The 22,644-nt window shown below is 43.7% G+C and overlaps 1 protein-coding gene across 1 annotated transcript in view; it reads left to right on the top strand.

The window, feature by feature from the left end:
• Window positions 1–3,285: 3,285 nt before the first annotated feature.
• Window positions 3,286–22,644, top strand: part of C1QTNF4 (C1q and TNF related 4) — a 28,003-nt gene continuing 8,644 nt past the window's right edge. Inside the window, exons 1-4 of the mRNA XM_047824148.1 lie at window positions 3,286–3,311; window positions 4,360–4,407; window positions 5,068–5,135; window positions 6,418–6,493. Of these exons, the coding sequence (XP_047680104.1) occupies window positions 6,430–6,493 (64 nt within the window). The 5' untranslated portion in view covers window positions 3,286–3,311; window positions 4,360–4,407; window positions 5,068–5,135; window positions 6,418–6,429. The remainder of the gene's footprint in view (window positions 3,312–4,359; window positions 4,408–5,067; window positions 5,136–6,417; window positions 6,494–22,644) is intronic.

Below are 22,644 nucleotides of genomic sequence, written 5' to 3'. Positions count from 1 at the left end.
ACAGATTGATGTGGGAGTTCACTTAAGTGCCTTGCCTGTGTGTTTTTTGTTTTTTGTTTGCTTACTTGCTTTGGCACTTATCCAGTTTACCCAGAGAGCAAAGTGTCTTTAGGTGGAAAAAACTTTTTTTCTTTTTCAGGGCTATCAAAATTTATGTCCATGTAGTTTTAAAAATCTTTTCTCTGTGTTCTGCAGTGATCACTCTGAGATCTATGGTACAGTTCATCGGCAGAGAATCCAAGTACTGGTAAGTGTTTTTATTTCCAAGGATTCAAGGAGATCAGTTGAAGTGCTTTACATTTTTTTTTTAAATCTTTATTTATTTTTGAGAGAGAGAGAGACAAAGTGCGAGCAGGGGAGGAACAGAGAGAGAGGGAGACACAGAATCCAAAGCAGGCTGCAGGCTCCAGGCTCAGAGCTGTCAAAAGTGCTTTCCATTTTTATGGTGCCTTAGATATATCATTTTGATCAAGTTGATATATCATTTGATATGCACACACGCAGAAAAGGGAAAATAGAAGAAAATGGCCTGGGCACGTTTAGGAAGCTACCCAAGATCTCAGAGTAAGTTGCAGAGACACTAAAGCCAAAATTCACCCTGACTCCATGTAACTAGGTAGTAATATCTCCACACCTGTCCCAAATTCAACTGTCTTTACAGAGTGAGGGTGGCAGAAAAGGGGGTGGGATATAAATTTGACCTTGTCAAAAGTGATAATTGAACGTTTTCTTTAGTAGCTCCAAAATAATCTTCATGTATTTTTGCCTTTCCATCTTCTGTACGTTAGTGGACTTTATGACTCCATAGTAACCATCTATCGTGAAGAAGGCATCCTAGGATTTTTTGCGTGAGTAAATTGTTGATTTGTGTGTGATTATTTGTGACAGTGGAAAGCTTTAATGAAAATAAGGACATGACTGTTTAATCCCTGGAGAAAATGTACTCTCTGGGTTTACTTCATGTTAAACTCTATTAAGGTCCCTCTGACTTAAATTCTCTTGTAAAGATCCCAAACTTTTACTTCCAGACATCTAAAACACTGGAAATTAGAGGGTTTTGTTTTTTGTTTGGGGGATTTTTTCATTTTGTTTTAACAAATAAATTTATTCCAAGTTTCTACCTTTATAATAAGTTCCTAATGATGTACAGTTGATAAACTAGGGAAACTTAATTTTTGAAAAATGGGAGAATTACCTAACATGTATCTTCCTTATCCTGTGAGTAACATGTTTTTGCAAGGCTATATCCGTTCCCTTGAATTTCCTTTAGAAGAACTTAGACTACTACTGTCATTCTTCTGTTAACAACAGAAACTGTAAATGGTCCTTTTTCATTTTCAGAGGGTTTCCATGTCACTGATTTTATTTGAGCGTCCTAGTCTGGGAGAGGGGCGCCTGACTGCCTCAGGTGGTGGAGCACACGACTCTTGAGTTCAAGGTTGTGAGTTCCAAGCCCCACGTTGGGCACAGAGCCTACTTTAAAGAAAAAAAAAAAAGTAAAACCAAACAAATCGCCTGGGAGATAGGCAGGGTAGTTACTATTATTCTCATTATAGAGGTGAAAAAAAGTTGATGCTCTGGGAATTTCATTTGCTGCCGGTCACGTAGCTGATAGGTAGTGGAAGTGGCATTTGAACCCCGGTCTTCAGTCTGTGGGGTAATGTTCATCCCGCAATTGCATACTGCCTCACCTAGGTCACCCAGGCCCTGGGAATGTGTTTTTTGATATCCCTCATCTATCTCTGGGCCATTCTTGTTTTGTTTTGTGATTTTGTAGCCATTTTTGGCCCTGTCAAATTTAAGTATCAAATACCTTAGCCAAAATTATATGTATTTTTAAAATTATTATTCATTTATTATGATTTACATGTTTTTTATTCCTAATCACTTATTATGCATTCTTTTTTATTATTTTTTTTTAACGTTTATTTATTTTTGAGACAGAGACAGAGCATGAAGGGGGAGGGTCAGAGGGAGAGGGAGACACAGAATCTGAAGCAGGCTCCAGGCTCTGAACTGTCAGCACAGAGCCCGACGCGAGGCTCAAACTAATGGACCACAAGATCGTGACCTGAGCTGAAGTCGGACGCTTAACTGACTGAGCCACCCAGGCGCCCATACATTCTTTTTTTTTTTTTTTTTTTTTTTTAGTTATATCCAAATTAGTTAGCATATAGTGCACCAATGATTTCAGGAGTAGATTCCTTAGTGCCCCCTCCCACCACCCCTCCAGTAACCCTCAGTTTGTTCTCCATATTTATGAGTCTCTTCTGTTTTGTCCCCCTCCCTGTTTTTATATTATTTTTGTTTCCCTTCCCTTCTGTTCATCTGTTTTTTCTCTTAAAGCCCTCATATGAGTGAAGTCATATGATTTTTGTCTTTCTCTGACTGACTAATTTCACTTAGCATAATACCCTCCAGTTCCATCCACATAGTTGCAAATGGCAAGATTTCATTCTTTTTGATTGCCGAGTGATACTCCATTGTATATATATCCCACGTCTTCTTTATCCATTCATCCATCGATGGACATTTGGACTCTTTCCATACTTTGGCTATTGTTGTTAGTGCTGCTATAAACATTAGGGTGCATGTGTCCCTTCGAAACAGCACACCTGTATTCTTTGGATAAATACCTAGTAGTGCAATTGCTGGGTCGTAGGGTAGTTCTATTTTTAGTTTCTTGCGGAACCTCCATACTGTTTTCCAGAGTGGCTGCAGCAGCTTGCATTCCCAAGCCAAAACTATATTTAAGTCTCTTCTTTGAAGCAGGCACATTTTTGTCCCCTCTTGCTTATAGTTATTGATAGTAAGATGAACCATTGGCCAGAGCTCCAGGATGTATAGCTGGTCTGCATTTGAAAAATGGAAATTGGGTTGCTTGGGTGGCTCAATCCATTAAGTGTCTCAGTCTTGATCTCAGCTCAGGTCTTGATCTCAGGGTCGTGAGTTCAAGCCCTGTGTTGGGCTCCATGCCCAGCGTGGAGCCTCCTTTAAAAAAAAAAAAAAAAGGGAAAATGGGAAAGTCATTAGAGATTAGCCTCTAGTATAGTTACATTACGTAGAATGAACTAGTTAGGACTAGATTCTGGCGGTCAGTGTCTTTTCAGTTCTCTAGAAGACTTTAAAATCTGTCTTTGAGAAGTGTTTGTATTGAGTGGATTATCTTTTTACTGATCACATTTTTTGGCTCTTATTTTTATTGTTTTTCATGTAGGGGTCTTATTCCTCGCCTCCTAGGTGACATCATTTCTTTGTGGCTCTGTAACTCACTGGCCTACCTCGTCAATACCTATGCACTGGACAGTGGGGTAGGTTGTGATCTTGATGAGATGTGCTGGTGCTGACTTTATTGTTTTCACTGGGCAGCTTGGGTAGCTTTAAAGTAAGGTGGTGGGTCACCTGGCTGGCTTAGTCTGTACAGCATGTGACTTGGGGTTTTGAGTTCAAGCCTCACATTTGGCATGGAGCCTGCTTTAAAAAAAAAAAAAAAAAAAGATAAAGTAAGGTGGCACTTTATTACGTGCCAGACTCATCATTATATAGCTAAACATTATCAGTCAACTTTTCAAAGGCTGATGGAATGACCTATGCTATTTACCATGAAAAGATGCACCTACAAAGTCCTTAGGGTATAGCTGAGTCAGCCTAAGAAATCTAGCCCTGTCTCTGTGCTGCAAGGAGATCACATCTGTATTGGTACATAATTTTGGAGGGCAGTGCAAAGCAGGACAGTTTTATAGCATATTAATGGTGTTTCATCTAATCTGAAGTGTTAATGGGACTCCTGGTTTGGGCTTTTTAGAAACCTCAGCCTGGGAAGTTTTGAGAATTAGCCTTTCCTGGAAGCTGCGGGCCTCTTTGTGCACAGGCAGCCCCATAGCATAGTGGGAAATAGAACACACACAGAGGGACGACTGAATCCACGCTGTCCACTTCTAGAGTACAGAGACTTGTCTCTGCAGCATCTGGTGCACAGCTGGGTGTATGTAGAGGTAGTGACTTGTCCCCTCAGGTGTACCACAAATGTAGTTTCCAGGGATTGGATTTCTAGGACATCAGAAAAGGTTACTTTTTTTTTCTTTTTTTTTTTTTTAAATCCTGGGTCTATCACATTTGTTCCTAAGCCATCGTAGTCTAATGCAAATTTGTCTCTTAATGTTGAATCAAGTTGATGATTTAGTTCACTGCCTTTTTATGGTCACAATCAGTGTTTTATGTTTTCATCTCAAAATTAATTTTTAGGCTGTCAAAGAAACTAAAAATTTAGAGATCGAATATATTGATATGAGTGGGGACAATTAGCTGTTAGCATCATCTTAATTTTCTTATTCTGAAAAGGCTTTATTCCTGTTTTAGGTTTCCACCATGAATGAAATGAAGAGTTATTCCCAAGCTGTCACAGGAGTGAGTTTTTTAAAACCCCCTTAACCTTCTAGTTGTGTTTTGTTTTCTTTTCAATTTCATCTGGGTCGTGTCATCACAGATGTCTCACAGGAATGTCTCTCAAGTTCATTAATGTTTCTCAGAGGTGAGAATGACCCAGGGTCCCCTTGTCACAGGAGCGGCATTAACAAGCCCACATGGTTTGGTCTGTGCCACCGTGCCCCCAAGTCTCAGGCCTGCTGCTCGCGGCACCCCACTGATCCTGTACCGGACAACTTCACCCTCTTGAGTCTGTGGAGTTTTCCAGTAGTTGACTTCTGAAGTAACTTCCATCATTTTTGGAAGGACCTCATGTTTTCTTACTTTCTTCAGGGGTGTTTTGAAATGCTTCATTGTATTTGATTGCATTTACTTTTTCTCTTAAATAATGTAATTCAGTTTTATTTGAAGGAGGACTCTGTCACGGTACGAGATGCCTTCTGGCCTTTTGTTAAAGTGTTGGATGTATCGGTATGTTAAGAGGAGGAAGCATCTCCAGGCTCAAAAATGTGAGCTACTGAGAAAGCAAAGCTAGTGGTGGAGTGTTGCCCACAGTGGCGCTAGGGCTTTAAGGGAGAGGAAGGAAGAGAATAAAGATTCAGAATGACCTAATAACTTAGCTGTCTTTTTACCACTTCACAGTTTTTTGCCAGTATGTTGACCTATCCCTTTGTGCTTGTCTCTAATCTTATGGCTGTCAACAACTGTGGGTAAGTGCCCTGCATTTCTTATTCTAGTAGTTGGCTGCCTGTATGCCTGCCCGGCAGAGCAGTCCAGGGAGAAATTTGGGGAGGAAAAGTACAGTTGATGCCGTTACTAGATTTCCTAAATCTTTTCCCTGTATGCCCCATGTACCAGCGGTGGCATCAATGTATGTTTGATTATAAGCAGCCGTCTCATATCCTCTGTTAGAATATCTCTCAAGTACTTACAGATAATATTCCCTTCCCTGTAGTTCAGGTCCTCTTCTGAAAAGGTGGGTTTGTGGTCAAATGACTCTATTTCTATATCTTTCCTTTATTTGAAGTCTTTATCTTCCTTTTAATGAAACTTACAAAGGATATGTCAGGGGTTGAGTGGCAGCTTGTAGGGGCTTCATGGAGAAAGTAAGTTTCTTTCCTAGGGACTTCATGGAAAAAGGAAGTTTTAAAGAAAGAAAAGTAGGAGATTTGGTCCATAGAAAGTTTCTTTCTTTTTTTTCATGGGAAGTTTTTTAACCTTTCACTGTGTTGGTTGAGAAGGATGGGGGGGGTATGGTGGTGGACACCACCGATTTCCAGCTTCTGGGCGCCGAGTCACGACCGCATTGGGCAGGAGTTTTGCCTCTTTCTTTAAGTCAGGACAGTTCCAGTGCAGTGCCTGGCACCATATGCCGTTAGACGTGTCACTGTTTTCAAACAAGGTATCAAATAGATAGCTGTGTGGAGATTCGAGCATAGTTATCATACTTCCTGTCACGTCACATTCTGGTTGTTTTGTGCCCAGTAGGGCACCTGCCACATCTTAACCCAGAGCGTAGTAAAAGAATGAGTTGAGGGTATTACTGTCCCTGACAGATTTTTAGGGAGGAAGAGATACGGGTTATATCTGAGTAAAGTATGTAGTCACCACTGTTTAGATTCATTGCCATATTTAGCCTCTGTTGAACATCACTTAGCTTTTAAGTCTCCTTTCCCTGCTTATAATTGCTGTGTTCTAGAATTATATTTGTTCACAAATTGAAAACCCAGATGTTTTAGAAAATGCCTAATTGGTTGACGTTTCTGTTTCCTTGCTGTTTCAAAACCTAAATATGAGGGAGGAAAATCCTTTTGGGATGCTTGCTCTTTTTTCCCTTTCTGAATATTTGTTTCATTAGAGCTAAAATTGTCTCTTGGGGAACTTTCTAGGTAAGAGAGTATTTTGACAAAGATTTATTGAACTCTTGAGAGAACGCTTGGTAAATGTTAATTTGAATAGCTAATCTTTTTTTTTTTTTTTCCCCTGTTTCAGGCTTGCTGGTGGATGCCCTCCCTACTCCCCAATATATACTTCCTGGATAGATTGCTGGTGCATGCTGCAGAAGGAGGTACTAGTGTCTTACTCTCTCTCTCCTTCCATTCCTCCCTCCCTTCCTCATCACCCCTCCTCTCTATTTTCTTTTATTTTGTTTTTGTTTGTTTTCTTAAATAACGTCTCTGGAATCCCAGGTTAATTTTTGTAGCTTACCCTTTAACTACCAATTAATGCACCCTTTCCAGTGTTCCATGTATTGCTCCAGCATAGTCATAAAATGTGCTGTAATGAGGAATTGAGAATCTCTGGATGTGACCTGGAAGCCATTTGAGCGATCACATTCAAATTACAAGTAGGGTCCAGGTAGACAGTTATCCTGGTGGTTAAAATGATGGCCTCGATTTCAGGTTATTTTTTTCCAACCTCATCTTTTTTCTTGTAACTTCCCACAATCTCCTTATATATTCAGGTGTTTTCCTACAGTAGAGAGGAAACTGAGAAACAAGAAGCTGTTTGTTTTACGACATTATTTGTCACAGTGATGTTGATGGAGCTGGCCTCTTACTTGTGGAGTGTTTTTAAAGAATGATTTTGTCCAGACTCCAGTTTCTGGGTTTGTTATTGTGAGGTGTGTCATCTGCAACCACAGGTCTCAATCAGTCTGGCCAAAGCTTTATTAGGAACCAAAATGCGTGGCTGTGTGCTTAATGGCCATCAGTTTAAAGCTGTTTTTAAGCGGGAAGCACTTTTTAGAGGATTGTAGAAGATAGCGTATGAGGAAGCTCTTTGTTGCATTTTGTTATGGCACTTGTAATGCGTGTGAGAAAGGCCTTTGTTCACAGAGCTCAGCCTAAACTATGAATGAAAAAGGCTTAAGTGCTACTGTAGCTGCCTTTTTGCCCAGTGTGCAAGCCCAGCAAGCCCTGTGTGAATCCAGGCTAGAACACGAATGATTGCCATACACACCTAACATGAACGTTCTGGGTTCCGTTCTGAGTCTTACACTCTCTAGTGGGCAGTCTCTTACCGTGGTCCCCATTTAAAGGAAAGATGGCCTTTCTTTCCCTGCTTTCTAACTAACCCCCTGCTGTCGGAAGAAAGCAGATAGAAAATGTATTAGGGTATCAGACACCTTGTCGAGGGAGCAGTCAGTCCCATAAGTGCTTAGGACAAGAGCAGCAATCTTGATGGGGTATTTGCTATATATCAGGCATCGTGCTGAGAGCCTGTATCAGCTCGTGCAACTCTCAAAATAACCATATGAGGAGGATACATAGGTACCATTCTTTATCATCCCACTTCCCATCTGAAGAAACTGGGACTTTGAATCATTAAATAACACTAATTATATAACCCAAGGTTATAGAGTCTGTATTTGTGAGAGCGGGATCTGTGTGCAGCCAGTCTAACTTGAGTCTAGTCACTTAAGCTCCTAAGGTTATTACTTTAATTGTAACATTTTAGAAGTACTCCATAGAGACCTGACCATTCCATTAAAAAGTAAATAAAATCTAGCACTTGGCGAGTGGTAGGACTGTTTCCGCACTTTATATGTACTGACTCATTTGATAACCCAGCCGGCAAGTGGCAGAGCCAGAATCCAAACTGGGAATTCTGTCGAAATAAGTCAGAAATTCTTGCCTTACCCGCATGTCAAAACTGTAAGTTAGTTCCACGAAAGCTCGGCTTGAGTCAGAGTGCACGTTGCTGCTCTGTACAGTGATAGCCCAGTCTTTCCTGGCCATTTTAGTCACGTCTCCAGAAACGTGTCCAGTTGGATCTCTCTGCTGATTTGGACTGGCTGACCTCATGTTCACACTAGACTTTATTTGTTTTTATTTTATTTTTTTTTCCAGGGAAATATGAGCCGAGGAAATAGCTTGTTTTTCCGGAAGGTCCCCTTTGGGAAGACTTATTGTTGTGACCTGAGAATGTTAATTTGAAGATGTGGGGCAGGGACAGTGACATTTCTATAGTCCCAGATGCACAGAATTATGGGAGAGAACATTGATTTCTATACAGTGTGGCGCGCTTTTTTAATAATCAATCTTGGGAAAATGGAGGTGTTTGGTGTCTGCCTTTTTTGTTCTTTTTCCCAGCACTACGTAATTTACCACTGAGAGTTCCCCTTAGTTACTATTCTGAAATGGGATGTTTGTGCCTCAGATTCCTTACTTAGAAAACAAAAGTTGCATTTTCCTAAAGGTATAGGCAGGTGGTCATGTGACTTGAGTCTTAATTTTAAGGCTTTTAAAATGTAGAGTACATTCTCAAGAAAGAAATAGTTCTATAAAACTTAAGAAATTTAATAAGGTAAACTATATGGGAGGTTATGAATACCTTTTCTTTAGCAGACCCTAAAACCTCAGCATCCACCAGAATCTGCCTCTCATTATCTGCTTCTAAGCACATTTGATTCACCCTCTCATTCTTCAAAAAAAAGACCATTGCTAAATTACCTTGGAAAATCTCTACAGGGGTATCCACTCCTTCAGTTTCTTATTGCAAAGTAATAAATTGTTGCCAACAACAAAAAAAGGGAAAATTACAGAGAACAAACAAGATTTGGAAAGGAAGCATAATGGCTTCTTTCCCCCCTCCAAAGAAATTGTTATCATATAAAATATGAAAAGCAAATACAGCAGCGGTAGCCCCCCCTTTTTTCAGTAGCCCCCTTTCTTAGAAGTCTTTGCCGAAGTCCCTAAATTATTTTCATTGTATATAATTTTTCTATGTGATTATAATCTTATAATATTTTCTTCAGTCTTTAATTTTGTTTCTTTTTTGTTGTTGCCGAAGGTGAGTAGTTTACTGTTCATTCCTAATGATGCCCTTGGAAAGTGTACTTATAACTCCTTATCTGATAACGCAGACTTAAGTCCGCAGGGTTCTTAGGATGTTGACCATCTCGCATGTCATACCCTCAGTTAAGCATGTTAACATTTATAGGAGGAAAAAAAACACTTTAGAAGGAAATAATTTCAACTCAAGCATAAAACTCCTATTTACTCAGGCCTTTATAAAGCAGGTTAAAATGCTCTAAAAAATGAGAAAGCATATGGTTTCACTACTTAAGTAATCCACTGGATGTTGCCAAATGAGCAAGCACTTAATTTGCTGCTCCTCAGACTTCTCTATCAAAAGAGCAGCGCCCATAATATTAGTGTGAGCATGTAGGGGTGTCCTCCCTCCCTCAGGGTTTAGGAATACAGCCTGAAGTTCATGAGTAGCCTACCTTGAAATGTCTTTGATGTCTCTTACTTTGTTGCAAGAAGTAATGTAAATTTTATATTCTATTCAATATTATATGCATTTGTTTTAATATGAAAATGTTTTTGCATTACCCACTCCCCCCTCCCCAAAAAAATCTTCAGTAAAGATGATCTAGGAAAATGTGCCATGTTTATTATCCTGTGGCTTCTGTGCTCATAATACCTGCCCGTTTCTAGTTGAGAAGCTTATTGGACTCTAAGAACCAGTCTGCCACCAGAGGGCGCCAACGCTTCGGTTTTGCCTATGCAAGTTGGGCCGTGAAAAATTTTAGGAAAGCCTGGGATTGCTCAAAGTGCTGTCCCATCAGTTAGTCTAACTGCATCCAAGGTATAGCTACAATAAGGGTACTATACCAGTGGTCCTCCATAATATTATATAAGCTGTTAACATAATGAAACATCTATAGAGTTTATTCAGGGGTTAGTTAAATGCGTGTAGGTATTCTTAAGATACACCTGCAAGAAATAATGAACTGACTCATACGTGTAAATAGTACAAACCTAGATAAAGATCGTCTAGTAAGCTGCACCTGTGAAACTGGCCAAGTGGTTTGGCTTGGCAAGTGCTGAGCTAAGTTCCCAGGAAATATTCCCCCAGGGGGTGTGATGGTCATTGAAGCAAAGAATCTGGGATTTTCTGCAACTTTTGGAGTGGCTGTATAAACTGCAGAGTGTAAGAGCAACCTTAGGGTGAAAGAAACTAACCGTAGCTCTCCATTCCAACTTCTTACTGATACCTAAGCATAACCTTGGCATTGCCTCTAATTTTCTACTCTAGGAATACCTTCCTTTCCCTCTCCTCATTGAGATTTTCCCCGTACGGTGAGATTCCATCCCGGTGCCATCTCTCTGTGAAGTCTCTCAGTCTCTCAGTCCTCCCAACCAGATGAGGTCTGCCTTCAAACTCCCCTGCCCCAGGGCTTGTAATTACAGTACAGACTAGTCTGACAAAATGGAAACTGCATCTGTTACTTACTTCTAAGTTCAAGGCTTACAGAGCAGTGGCATTACTTCTCTCTGATTTGAAAATACGTGAAGAAAAAGAAAAATCCTCTTCAGCCCCTTAAAGCAGGCCCACTAAAACATCAGCCTTGCTGGGCTTTATAGAAAAACTAGCCTTTCACCTAGCAGTACATGCAGTTGGTCAGTTTGAGGTCCTGTGGCAGGTTAAGGGAGCAAGAAGAGAGAACGAGTATTGGGAAGTCGTGACTGTCAGGCCTGTCATGTAAGTTTTCATTCTCAGAATCTTTGGTAGAATAAGTATCCCCGCTTTAGAAATAAAATGAGAAAGAAAATTTAGATATAAAATTAGTAACTCACTCAAAATTACGTAGGTAATTCTGAGTTAGATTCAGATCTGAGTCTTTAAGTCCAAGCTATGTTTTCTGCTTCACGAAGGCTATGAAATGCTGAGAAAACCAAAGAACATGCCTCCCACAGAGTGAAGTGTAGAAAGGTCTTGCCTCTGCAGAATGACAAATATGAGAAACAACCAAAAATAGAAATGATCGCCATTACTTTCCCAACCATTACAAAAGTTTATGTAGATGGAAAGCTGAGTTACCGTACAGTCAGCATTCCTAGGAGTACCGTCAGTCCATGTATGTGGCCTCCTACTATCTTTGGAGAATACCATCTCTGGAAAGTGATTTACGTGTCAACTCCTCCGATGGATTCTTCTAGAATATCCCAGCATATTGAATGGGTTCATTCAGGCTGTCTCCCTAAGTGCCATAGTGATTTATATCTTTGGAGTTTTTTGTGTTTTAGATACAGACAAAGATACATGTTTTTCATCACCTTTAGGCTTACCCAAAGATGTCACATGTGACTTCTCATCAATTTTTTTTTTTTCCCCTGTTGATCTCTCTTCCTGTCTCTTTAGACTTGAATGATCCAGAATCTTGCATTCTGGCTTTTGCCCCAGAGGGAAAGTTGTGAATGAAAGATTCTTTTGTCACCAACCAAAAAATACCTTCTTTCCAGGAAAATATCTTTGATGGTAATGGCGATTAATTTTATAAGGTAACTGAGTGTTTTCCTTCCAAATACCTTTGTGCATATCCAGCAGCTTCCTCACGTTTGCTGCCTAAAATGATGTCTGGAGGAGGGCCCCTAGCAATGCATGTGTGAAGCCTTCCCAACATGCCCTGCTAGTCTGCTGGGACTGTGGGGCCAGGAGCCAGAGTCTTGAAAAGCCCATTTTCCCTTGGTCTCATAAGTGGGTTCCTCTGAGGTCCAGGCCCTGACTGTCTTGGCTGGGTCCAGTGAGGCAGATTTTGCATTAAAACCACAATTGTTCTGGAACCACCTCACTGCAACCCTGAAAAAGGATGTTTTCAAATAGATGCAGATCAGTGCCTTACAGCTAAATGCGGTGGGAGAGCAGACAGCTTAGAGAGCAGCAAGGAAAAGAGGGAGAGAAATGTGAACCGGGGGTGCTGGTCAAGACACCCCACCTTCCTGAGAGGGACAGCGGATGATGGAACGAACCTTGTCCCTCCGAAAGCCTGCAGCATGGCAACGGGTGAGAAAGTCTCCAGCGCCAGCTCCTGTCTTGCTAAGGCAGCCAGAACGGACTCTTCCAGTAATGCTCCATTTTCATGGAAAACCTATTAGGTACTGCGGTTTGTTTCCAGAGCAGCAGAAGGAGCCAGAGGTTAGATAAGGACAAGAGAGAATTGTACCTACTTGCTTCCTATCCAGTCTGCGGCCCTGCCCTCCTGGCGTCAAAAGACTGGAGAGAATGTGCTTTGGCTGAAAACGAATAAGGAGGGTGAAAATGGAAAGAACAGAGCCGCGCCTCTCTTCAGACTGCTCACCTCCTACTGGAAAGCTCCATCTCCTGCCTTTCCTCCCCCAGGAGGCCCACGTTTAGAGTCTGCAAGTGCAGCGCTCAGTTACCAAGTGCACAGCCCGCACGTAGTCGGTCCTGTGCTGGGGGCAGCGGGGAACCGAAGGCGTGTGACAAATCCCGTCCCATGGCACTTGCTGGGCAGTGAGGGAGGGGTGCAGTATGACAAGGGCATAAAAGCTAGGAATGTTGGGAGGATTAAACGGAACCATGTGTGGAGCAGCAAAGCCTGGTGTGCTGCAAGGGCCCTCCCCGAATCTCCACACCCGCCGTGTGGCTTGCACAGAGCAGCCTGTGTGCCAGCAGAAGCTGAAACCAAGCCCCGTGGGATCCACGGGAGGGCATGTTCACAGCCTGTCGGAGGGACTCGGGGAGGACTTCACGAAGGAGTGGTGTCTGAGGTGGTTTTTTTAAGGACAGTGAAGATCCTGGGAGCAATTTCCAGCCTTGTCACTTAGCGGCCGTGCGGACTTAGGCAAGTCGCTTGATGGTTTTAAGCCTCGGGCTCCTCGTCTCTAAAATGAGAATACTACTTTTCTTATTGGAGTGTTAAATGTAGTGCGGTGTCTGATGGGGTACATTTGGTTTTGGGAGCTGTTGTTATTTAAAAGATTAAAAGGGGGGGTTGCTTTACAAGTACAGACGGTAGGGACAGGGTCACAGGGTCAGCAGACGCTAGAGTTGAGGGCAAGGGACATTGCGTCTCTATCAGCCCTACCCTTTCCTCTAAGCTGTGTTTCTGCCACGAAATGAACACCCAGAATGGACTCTGACGTGGGACGCAGTAAGGGTTGAATGAATGGACGTCCTTCGGGAACCTCAGACCGAGATACATCTGAGCCCCTCTCCCCAAGCCTGCCCTGGTGGTGCTTGCATTCTCGAACTTGACTCAACCCTTCGTGGTCGCCCTGTTTCCCAGACTGGAAATCCTGGAGAAGACTTCCAGTCCTCTCTGCCTCTCCCCCTCCTTCTGAGAAGTCCCAGCTGGATTCCCAGAAATGCCTCTTGACTTTGTCATCCCCGCAACCCCAGCGCCCGGGTGTACATCTCTGCTGGGCAGCAGCCTTCTATCTTGTCTTCCTGCTGCCAGCGTGGGCCAGGAGGCACTAACCAGATAAAGCTGAGGCTCCACAGCGCGCCCCAGGGCGGGGGGATGGCGGACCCCACAGCGTCTCTCTGCCTCCACGGGCCTCCAGCGACGGATAAAATGCCCTTTTTGACCCGGCTGCCTAAGATTTCCCCTCGCATCCTTAGATCATTCCACCCTGAGCACGAGCCAGTCCCAGTTTTCCTCCTGCCACCTCCCCTGCGCCGCACATGTTTGCCTAGCAGCAGCTGCTCTCTGTTATCTTCCACTGAAGCTTCGTGCAGGCGGAGCCAAGCTGAGAGACAGGGTTATTTATAAGTAGCGAGTGGGTGTCAACTTCTGCAGTCGCCAACGTTTTAAACAAGCCTGATTCCACCTCTCCTCCGTTCGAACTTTGAAATTCCCGTCCACCTCCTCCTCTCCCATCTCTTCCCAAAGCCTGCGAGTTCCTGTCCTCGATAAACCTGGAGACCTTGGTGGCTAAGAGATGTGACGTGGGAAGAAGTGTGGGAAACACAAGTGAATTCGGGATCTGTAGACCAGTGGGCAGAGTAAAAGGTATTGAGAAGTCACATAAATGTACCTACCACCTAATAGTAGGATTGTTTCGGTGGTCTGTTTACATGTCCTGCCAGTGTATTAGCCCACACCCACAAAACACCCACATAAGCAAAAATCCCCAGGTAATCCCCGTTTTCCTGCGGAAAGTGAAGCTCAGAAGGGTTATGTCGCCTACTCCAAACTGGTAAATGACAAAGCCAGGATTCAGACCTGGGTCTGCAAGTCTGAGGAATTTCTAAGTGTGCCATGTATATGCTAATTTTGTCTGCATAAATATATGGGAGCAGGCTTAAATGAGGAGTCAAACATGAGACCTGATCAGAGGGAACTCGAGACTCTGTAAGAGTGAAAGGGTCAATGTCGTAGGTCATGCTTGCATGCTCAGAAGCCCAACAAACTGGCGTCATTAAGAAAAGGCATTTATTGGCCCACGTCACAAGTGGCCAGTGGTTAATCCAGCGGTGAAACACGGGCATCAGGATTCCCATTCTCATCCCTTCGGCCCACCGGCCCGTCTGCCTGGTTTCCCACACAGGCTCCCTCGGCATCGCAGCAAGAAGCCAAATGACAGCTCTGCTCATGTGATTTCTTAGAGCTCGTAGTTCCAGAGAACAAGCAAACATCTTCTAGGGAAGCCCCAGTAAAAATCCCCTGGAGGACTTTGGCTCAAAACACAGGTCAATCTAAACCACTCAGTCTGTCTGGAGTACTCCGCCACTCTCCTGGCCAGACCTGGGTCACAGGCCCAGCCTGCAGGGGTCAGGATCCAGGGTCCACCCCCACTGGAACTATGTCCTTTGAGCTCGAGGAGCATGGCGCATCCAAGGAAGGTTCTCCAAGTAAAGACACCACAGCCTGACCAAAGGAAACAGTTTGAAATAGAAAGGGGAACAGTCCACCAAGGGCGTATATGCACCTCTGAAAACTCATGAACCTGAGATGAGCACAGGGGTAGATGTGAAAGCTGTGCACCGGGATGTACACAGATTATTTCAGTCACCCCGTCAGCCAGATAATATCATTGGTTCAGGCGTGAAAAAGTGGAGCTCAGTTTTGAACTTGCTAGTAAGGAACTGCGCTAGAATTTAGACCCAGATACGTTTGACTCCAGATCCTGTGCAGTTGGCACTGCAGCTCACTGCCAACCTGGGGGAGACCAGTCACAAGGAGCCTTTGAGTGAGACTGACAGATGAGCGCTCGGGAGCCCTGTCCCTGGAGGAGTTCACTCCTGACTGCCCGGCCGTGCTCAGAGGGCAGGATGGCACCGGGCTGGGAGAGCCCCTGCTCTGGCAGCCTCGGCCCCGCACGGCTACTAGCTGAGCAGCTGAGAAATGCTTGCGTGCATCAGTACACTTTCCTCTCAGTGGGAAGAGAAAGCTACCAGGGAGCTGCCCGCCCCCCACCCCCGTGCTCACTTTTCTGACCAAGGGAATGAATTGCCTGGTGCAGCTGGTGTCCCAGGGACCACAGGAGAAAGTTGGTTGGAGAAGGAAGGGCAGCGTAGGGCATGGAATGAATGGATGAATCGTCTTAGAAAATCAGTTGGAAAGGTTGGAGAAAAGTTACGATCCCACGTTTAGAGACTTCAGTGGGCATGTGGCATGAGAGGGATAAAAGGCTCTAAAATGGAAAATTAGGACGAGCCCTCTGCGGACATCCTTGCGCAGTAAAAGGCGGTGAGCTGAGGAGACCGACTTGGCTCTATAGAAAGCTCTCTGACAGATCAAACATCAAAAGGGAGGGTGTAAGAGATGGAAGGAAGGAAGGGAAGTCCTGGACAAATTGAGACTTGGAAAAGGTGCAGACAATAAAAGATGCCTTTGGTTATGTTCAGAGCGAGAGGAGTAAAGAGAGAATTTATTACATAGGGTTCCACCTGGGGCTGAAGGTGTCAGGTTAGCAGTCAGAAAGCAAAACACTCAGCCCCGATTTGCTTCATTCTCCCCTGGGGAGAGAATTTGCTTCATTCTCCCCCATTACTAAATTGGGTCGAGTAAAGCAAAATATAATTTAAAGGACATCAAAACTCCAAATAGAAGAGAAGGTAGTAAGAGAAAACCTAAGCACCTCGCCATTTAAAATGAGCTGCAAGTCCCAGAGCATTGAAAAGCCTTTGCAGATAAGACCCTGGAACCCTTGCCGAGGGAGGTCAGAACGCGGGGGAGAAAAAGAAGGAGGCCACAGTGCCTGAAGGTTGCAGATGTCCTGACATTGAGAAAAGAGGAAAAGGTAGATTCTGGAAACTGGAGGTGGGTATATTTGAGGTGAATTCTCCCCGGATTTTTTTCTAGAATGTAATATTAAACTGTGGGCTTGAGAACACCTAGAAAAAGAATTGGTGCCTTCGCTAAGAGCAAGATACGGTAGATGACAACACCAACAATAATCTATTATTTATTTGGATGACCACTAGGAAAATTCCCTGTATGTGGTGTGCCTTGTTTCCAGTTAGACATCAGATGTTTCCCGATTGAGGAGACAGCTAGGGAAACCGTGATCTCAGAGATGGCCCAGTCAGGGGGATTTATAGCCCGTTAATCACTGTCCCCTCCCTTTCCCCCCAGTTGGTTACTCGCTTGATGCACATCTGGGGAGAAATCTTAGAGTTCCCTGCTTCTGACTGTGCATTTGGTCAGCTCGGTAGTTTTCCGTGCCTGCTACACTCACCATATTAGCAGATGGCACTGCTATTGGGAGGGAAAGTTAACATTTGGATGTCAGAATCAAGATTCTAAAATATCTTGAAAAGGGGGGGCTGAAACTAACGGGATGAATTAAGCAGTGGAAACACTTGCGTTTCTTTCATCTATTTATTTTAGCTTAAAACAGTACAGCTGTATTGTCTTCTAGTTCTGCAGGCCACAGGTCTGGAGATGGGTCTTACGGGGTTCAGATGGAGGGGTCGGCAAGGCTGCATTTCCCCTGGAGGCTCTAGGGCCGTATTATGCCACCGCCGTGCCAAGCTTCTCAAGGCTGCTGTGTTCCTTGGCTTGTGGCTTCTTCATCCATCCTCAAAGCCAGCAGCGTAGCATTTTCCAGTCTTGGAAAGACCTGCATTTAGATTTTCTTTTAGTTTTTAATCGGCTGCACAAGCACAGAGTGAAGGAATTTTGACTTGACGCTAGTGCCCGTGGAAAAGGCTGAGGGCCTCCAGCCAATGTCTGTTGGAACAGAAACCAGTAGGAATGGAGTAGCTACCAGAACAGACAGTGGTTGCTCCCCACCCCTTCTTATTTTAGGTGCAAAAGGATGAGACTGAAAAGTAACTCTCCCTCCTTATAACCATGCCTCCCTCCCCAGGAGGACTCCGCCTCCTGTTAATGGTTTATAGTAGATCCCCTGAGAGGTAGTCGATGCAAATGCATCCCTTTTTTTTTTTTCCACCTAAGTAATCGCATACTGTATACTGTCCACTTTGTTTTTTTGTTTTTTTTTTCTTAACAGTAAATCTTAGACATTGTTTTACATCCCATATATGAAATGATTCGTCATTCGTCTGTAAAGGGCGCATAGTATTCTATTGTGTAGAGATATATCAGAATTTATTCAGTGGGTCCTCTGTTGCGGGACATGTATGTTATTTCCAGTAACTCTGCAATTACAAACAATACTACAGTGAAGAACGTGTCATTGCAAACGTGTGGGCAAGTATCCGAGAAACAGCTTTCGAGAAGTGGAACCACTGAGTCAAAGAGCACGTATACTTTTAAATTGTGTAGGTATTGTCCAGTTGCCCAGAACTGTTCCAGTTGAAGCTCCCACTAGCAGTGTATGAATGTGTTTTTCCACCTCCAGACCAATAGTTGTGTTATAAACCTTGCTGTTCTTTGACAACCTGAGAGGGTCGAAAAAATAGTGGCATCTTACTGTGATTTTTTGATTCTAGTAGTTACTTGTAGTTTCTTTTTTATTTACTATATTTTTTACCACTTTTCCACTGAGTTGTCTTTTTCTCAGAACTCTTTATATACTAAAGACATTTGCTCTTTGTGATACGAGTTACAAATATGTCTTCCTTCTTATAGTTTGTCTTTTGATTGTTTCTGGCAGTTTTGCCATGTAAATATGTTTCTCTTCTGAGCTGTAGGAAAATGGATCCATTAATATTTTTTATGACTTCTGGATTTTGTGTCATACTTCAAAGTTCTTCACTCTGGGGGCACGTGGGTGACTCAGTCGGTTGAGCCTCCGGCTTCAGCTTAGGTCGTGATCTCACTGTTAGTGAGTTCGAGCCCCACATCAAGCTCTGTGCTGTCAGCACAGAGCCTGCTTCAGATCCTCTGTCTCCCTCTCTCTCTGTCCCTCCCCAGCTTGTACTCTCTCTCTCTCTCTCAAAAATAAATAAACATTTTTTAAAAATTATTTTAAAAAAAGTTCTTCACTCTGAAATTTAAAAAAGTTATCACTTGATTTCTTTCAGTCAGTCCGTTTTTGGTTTCATTTTTACATTTGAATATGTGATCCATTTGTTACTTGTTTTGGTATAAGACGTGATGTATGGATCCAACTTACCTTTTTTCCAAATGGCTACACATTGTTCACATACAATTTATTGATCGTGTGTCTTTTCTTCTCTGACTTAAAATCCCACTTTTAGGGGCGCCTGGTTGGCTCGGTCAGAAAAGCATGTGACTCTTGATCTTGGGGTTGTGAGTTCGAGCCCCACATTGGGTGTAGAGACTATTAAAAAATAAATAAACAAACAAACTTAAAATCCCACTTCTATAATATTCTAATTCCAGTATGTATTTGAATCTAATACTGGATTTTACATTCCATTCCACTGATCTACATCTTTTGATACATTTGAGAGAAATTGTAGTTTATTGATATTTTAAATTACATTTCAAATGAAATCAATAAATATTGTAAAAAGTTTGGGACATGGAAAAAAATATACGGAGAAAATAAACATCGCTGAGCGGTGTTTATTCATCTGATCTTTTCCTACGTAATCATATTTTTACCGAACTGATGGTGCTAGGTAAGTCTAATTTTCCATCCACAAAATCTTGTGTGATCTAAATGCCCGACGTGGAACCACTCATCATCTTGCCCAGACTGAATCCACTCCTCCTTCACTCTCCTCCCAGATAACCGGTGCAAGAGGTAGACTCTTCCAACTCCTTCCCAACCCCTTCATTCTAGTCCCCACACCCTCTTATTTTCCCTTCAGAGACTCACAGGCCCTAGACTGTGAAGAAGACTCAGAGAGGGGGAAATAACTTGTAAAGGCTAGAATACTTTTAACTGCAAGAAACAGGATTCAGCACACTCGGGTGGCTCAGTCAAGTGTCCCACTTCGGCTCAGGTCACGATCTCACAGTTCATGAGTTTGAGCCCCACATCGGGCTCTCTGCTGTCAGCACAGAGCCCACCTCTTTGAATCCTCTGTCTCTGTCTCTTTCTTCCCCTCCCCCACTTGTGCCCTCTCTGTCTGAAAAATAAATACACATTTAAAAAAAAAAAAAAAGAAAGAAACAGAGGATTCAACTCACAATGGCTCAACCAAAAAGTGGATTTATCCTCTCCCATAAGGAGAGGTCCATAGATAGAGTAAATCCAGAATGTGTTAAGTCAGTGGCTCGGTGATAATCATCAAGTACCATGATACTTGACATCTCTGTCCATTCTGTCATCCCCAGTTTATTAGCTTTTGTCCCACACTTTCCCCCACATGGTTGTGAGATGGTGGCAGTAGCTCTAAGCATCGTCTTCTCACAAAAGGTTACATAAATCCAAGAGGAGAGAGCATGCCCCTTCCCAATCCCATATTGCCCAAAGCAGGAGGTGAGGGTGGTTAGGAAATGTAGAAGGGCATTTTTGGTTGTCACAATGATTGAGGGACACTCCTGGCATCTAGTGAGCAGTAGCCAGGAATGGTAGACGTCCTATCATGTTTAGGACAGTTGATAAAGTGAAACATGAGCTCTCATTCCTTACAACACACACACACACACACACACACACACACACACACACACACTGTTTTTACATACAAAACAAGCTTTTTGCATAACTTTAATGTACACTGGATTTTCCAGGAATATAACTTCCCTGTAAATTGAGGAAGGGTTGTAATTTGTTTTGTCTGAAGTTTCGCCAAGAATCATTCACTGTTTTAGACATAACGATGGTACTGGGGGCTCTGGACAGCGCACCTTTGTATCCGCCTGTGTTTGTAGTTGTTGCATTCGTGGTGATTCTACGGAAGATTCTATGCCAGAAGTATGAACGTCCATCTATTTGGTATTTATTCTAGTGTGGCAATGTGAAAGTATTTGCGTATTGAAAAACATTTTATTAAAATTGTTTTTTCTCCTTTATATCACACTTGGAGCGTTATCTTGATTTTTTTGAAATTATGTGCCAATAGACTTCATTCTCTATGAATTTCATTTCAACGTAGGAAAGGAGGCATTACAAAATACTTGCAATAAAAGAAATGAGGTCAGACAGGATTGAGATCCACTGGCTACCAGAATAAAGTCTAGACAGCTTAGCCTGGCACTTAAAATCCTTCATGATCAAACTCAAAACCCATTTTTCTGGACCTGCCTCCTGGCAACATCCCTGGAGTCCGTACTACAAGCCACACCAAGATTATTCTTCATTTTTCAAACACACCAGGCAATAGTGATAGCACATACTGAGCGCTTACAACAGGCCGGGCTCTGTGCTGAATGTATTTACACTGAGTATGTAATACTCATATGTACTTTACATTGAGTATGTCCTTCAATGCCATCGACAAGACAATGAGGTACAGATACTTTTCTTGTCCAAATCTCACAAGTGGGAGAACTTGAGGTCACACCATTAGTGACGGAGCTGGGATTCAAACCCAAGCCGTCCAATACCAGTCACTGCTCTTTACCATAACTGTATCGCCTCCTGGGGGATTCCCCTGCTCCCTGTCCTTTCTCCAGGATGCTTTTCCCATCTCTTGTGACCCGTCAAGGTCTAGTGCAGACTTCATGACTTCTTTCGGTGCCACTTCATTCATTATCTCTTGCTGAATCCCTCCACTTGGAATTAGTTTGTTTTCCTAGTGCTCCCACTGCACTTTATCGGTGTTGTTTTACTCTGGCTACTCTTTAAAAAACAGGTGGCAATGATAAATTGCTCTGTGTCACTCATGTCTCTCCCTGCCCCTTCCCTCCTCCTCCAACTGTCACTCAGCTGGGCTGTGGGCAATGTTCATGTCCCCAGCTCTCCCCGGCAATCACCCAAACCCTCCTGACCGCCCACTGGCTGCCACTGCACTGGAAGACACAAGCAAAGTGATTCAAACCCCACCCGCACCGCTGCCGCCACGAAACACGCACACACACGCGCTCACACCCCCCAGTCAGAATCAGAATGCAATGCCTGTCCTCAAAGGACACTATTGTCAGAAACAGGGATCTACATGCCATGGGGCCACAGGGATACTCTCCCTTCCCCACCTTGGCAGGACATACCTTTCCTTTCCTTCTCTGCCTCCTCTCCTTCCCAGCACCTGTCACTCCCTGAGGCTCCTGCAAGTCATGGAGACCTAACTGTTGTCTCCTGCCAAGGCCACTGCCACCACTGTTTTAGCTCATGGAAGAGTGGGTCTTGTCCCAGCCTTTTCCGATTGAAAAGCTGACATTCACTCCCAAGGATGTGTCACAATGTCAACATACAGCACTCCATGGCCAAACGTACGGGATTTGGGTCTCCAATGGTCGGGAGTTATTTGTACCTCCGGTTTTCTCTATCAACATGGACCAAAGAGAACTCGTGCCAGCAGCTCAGAGAATGAGCCTGGGTTCGGGGAGAACTGTCCCACGTCTTCATCCCAGTTTCAGCCCCCAGTGTTCTAACTATCTGCTGCTACAGTAACCCAAAAGTTACAGCTCCAAACAATCCTTTCTACCCCCTGTCAGCCTGGCACATAGTTGCAGGCAGGGTGGCTGGGCACAGAGTCGTCTTGAAGGCTCCCTCAGACCGTGAGCAGGCGATGCTGGAACCCCCGCTAGGGTCAGGGCCAGCTTCTTGGGATGCAGCCTTCCAAGGGCTCAATGCCTGGTTGAATGCTCTATTGTCACCATTTAAATTCTTAATTTGGGGGGGGGCACCTGGGTGGCTCAGTCAATTAAGTGTCTCACTCTTGATTTCGGCTCAGGTCATGATCTCACAGTTCCTGAGTTAAAGCCCCAAGTCGGGCTCCACACTGACAGTGAGGAGCCTGCTTGGGATTCTCTCCGCCCACCCCCCCCCCACCCTCTTTCCCTCGCTCTCTGCCCCTCCTCCATGCTCGCTCGCTCTCTAAGTAAATAAGCTTAAAAAAATATTTTTTTTAATGTTTATTCATTTTTTGAGAGAGAGAGAGAGAGAGAGAGAGCGAGCATGGGGGAGGGGCAGAGAGCGAGGGAGACACAGAATCTGAAGCCGGCTCCAGGCTCTGAGCTGTCAGCGCAGAGCC

The sequence above is a fragment of the Prionailurus viverrinus genome, chromosome D1 (assembly GCF_022837055.1).
Source record: "Prionailurus viverrinus isolate Anna chromosome D1, UM_Priviv_1.0, whole genome shotgun sequence".
Taxonomy (NCBI): domain Eukaryota; kingdom Metazoa; phylum Chordata; class Mammalia; order Carnivora; family Felidae; genus Prionailurus; species Prionailurus viverrinus.
Note: the sequence above shows the minus strand (reverse complement) of the source record. Positions and strands in the feature narration are given on the sequence as shown.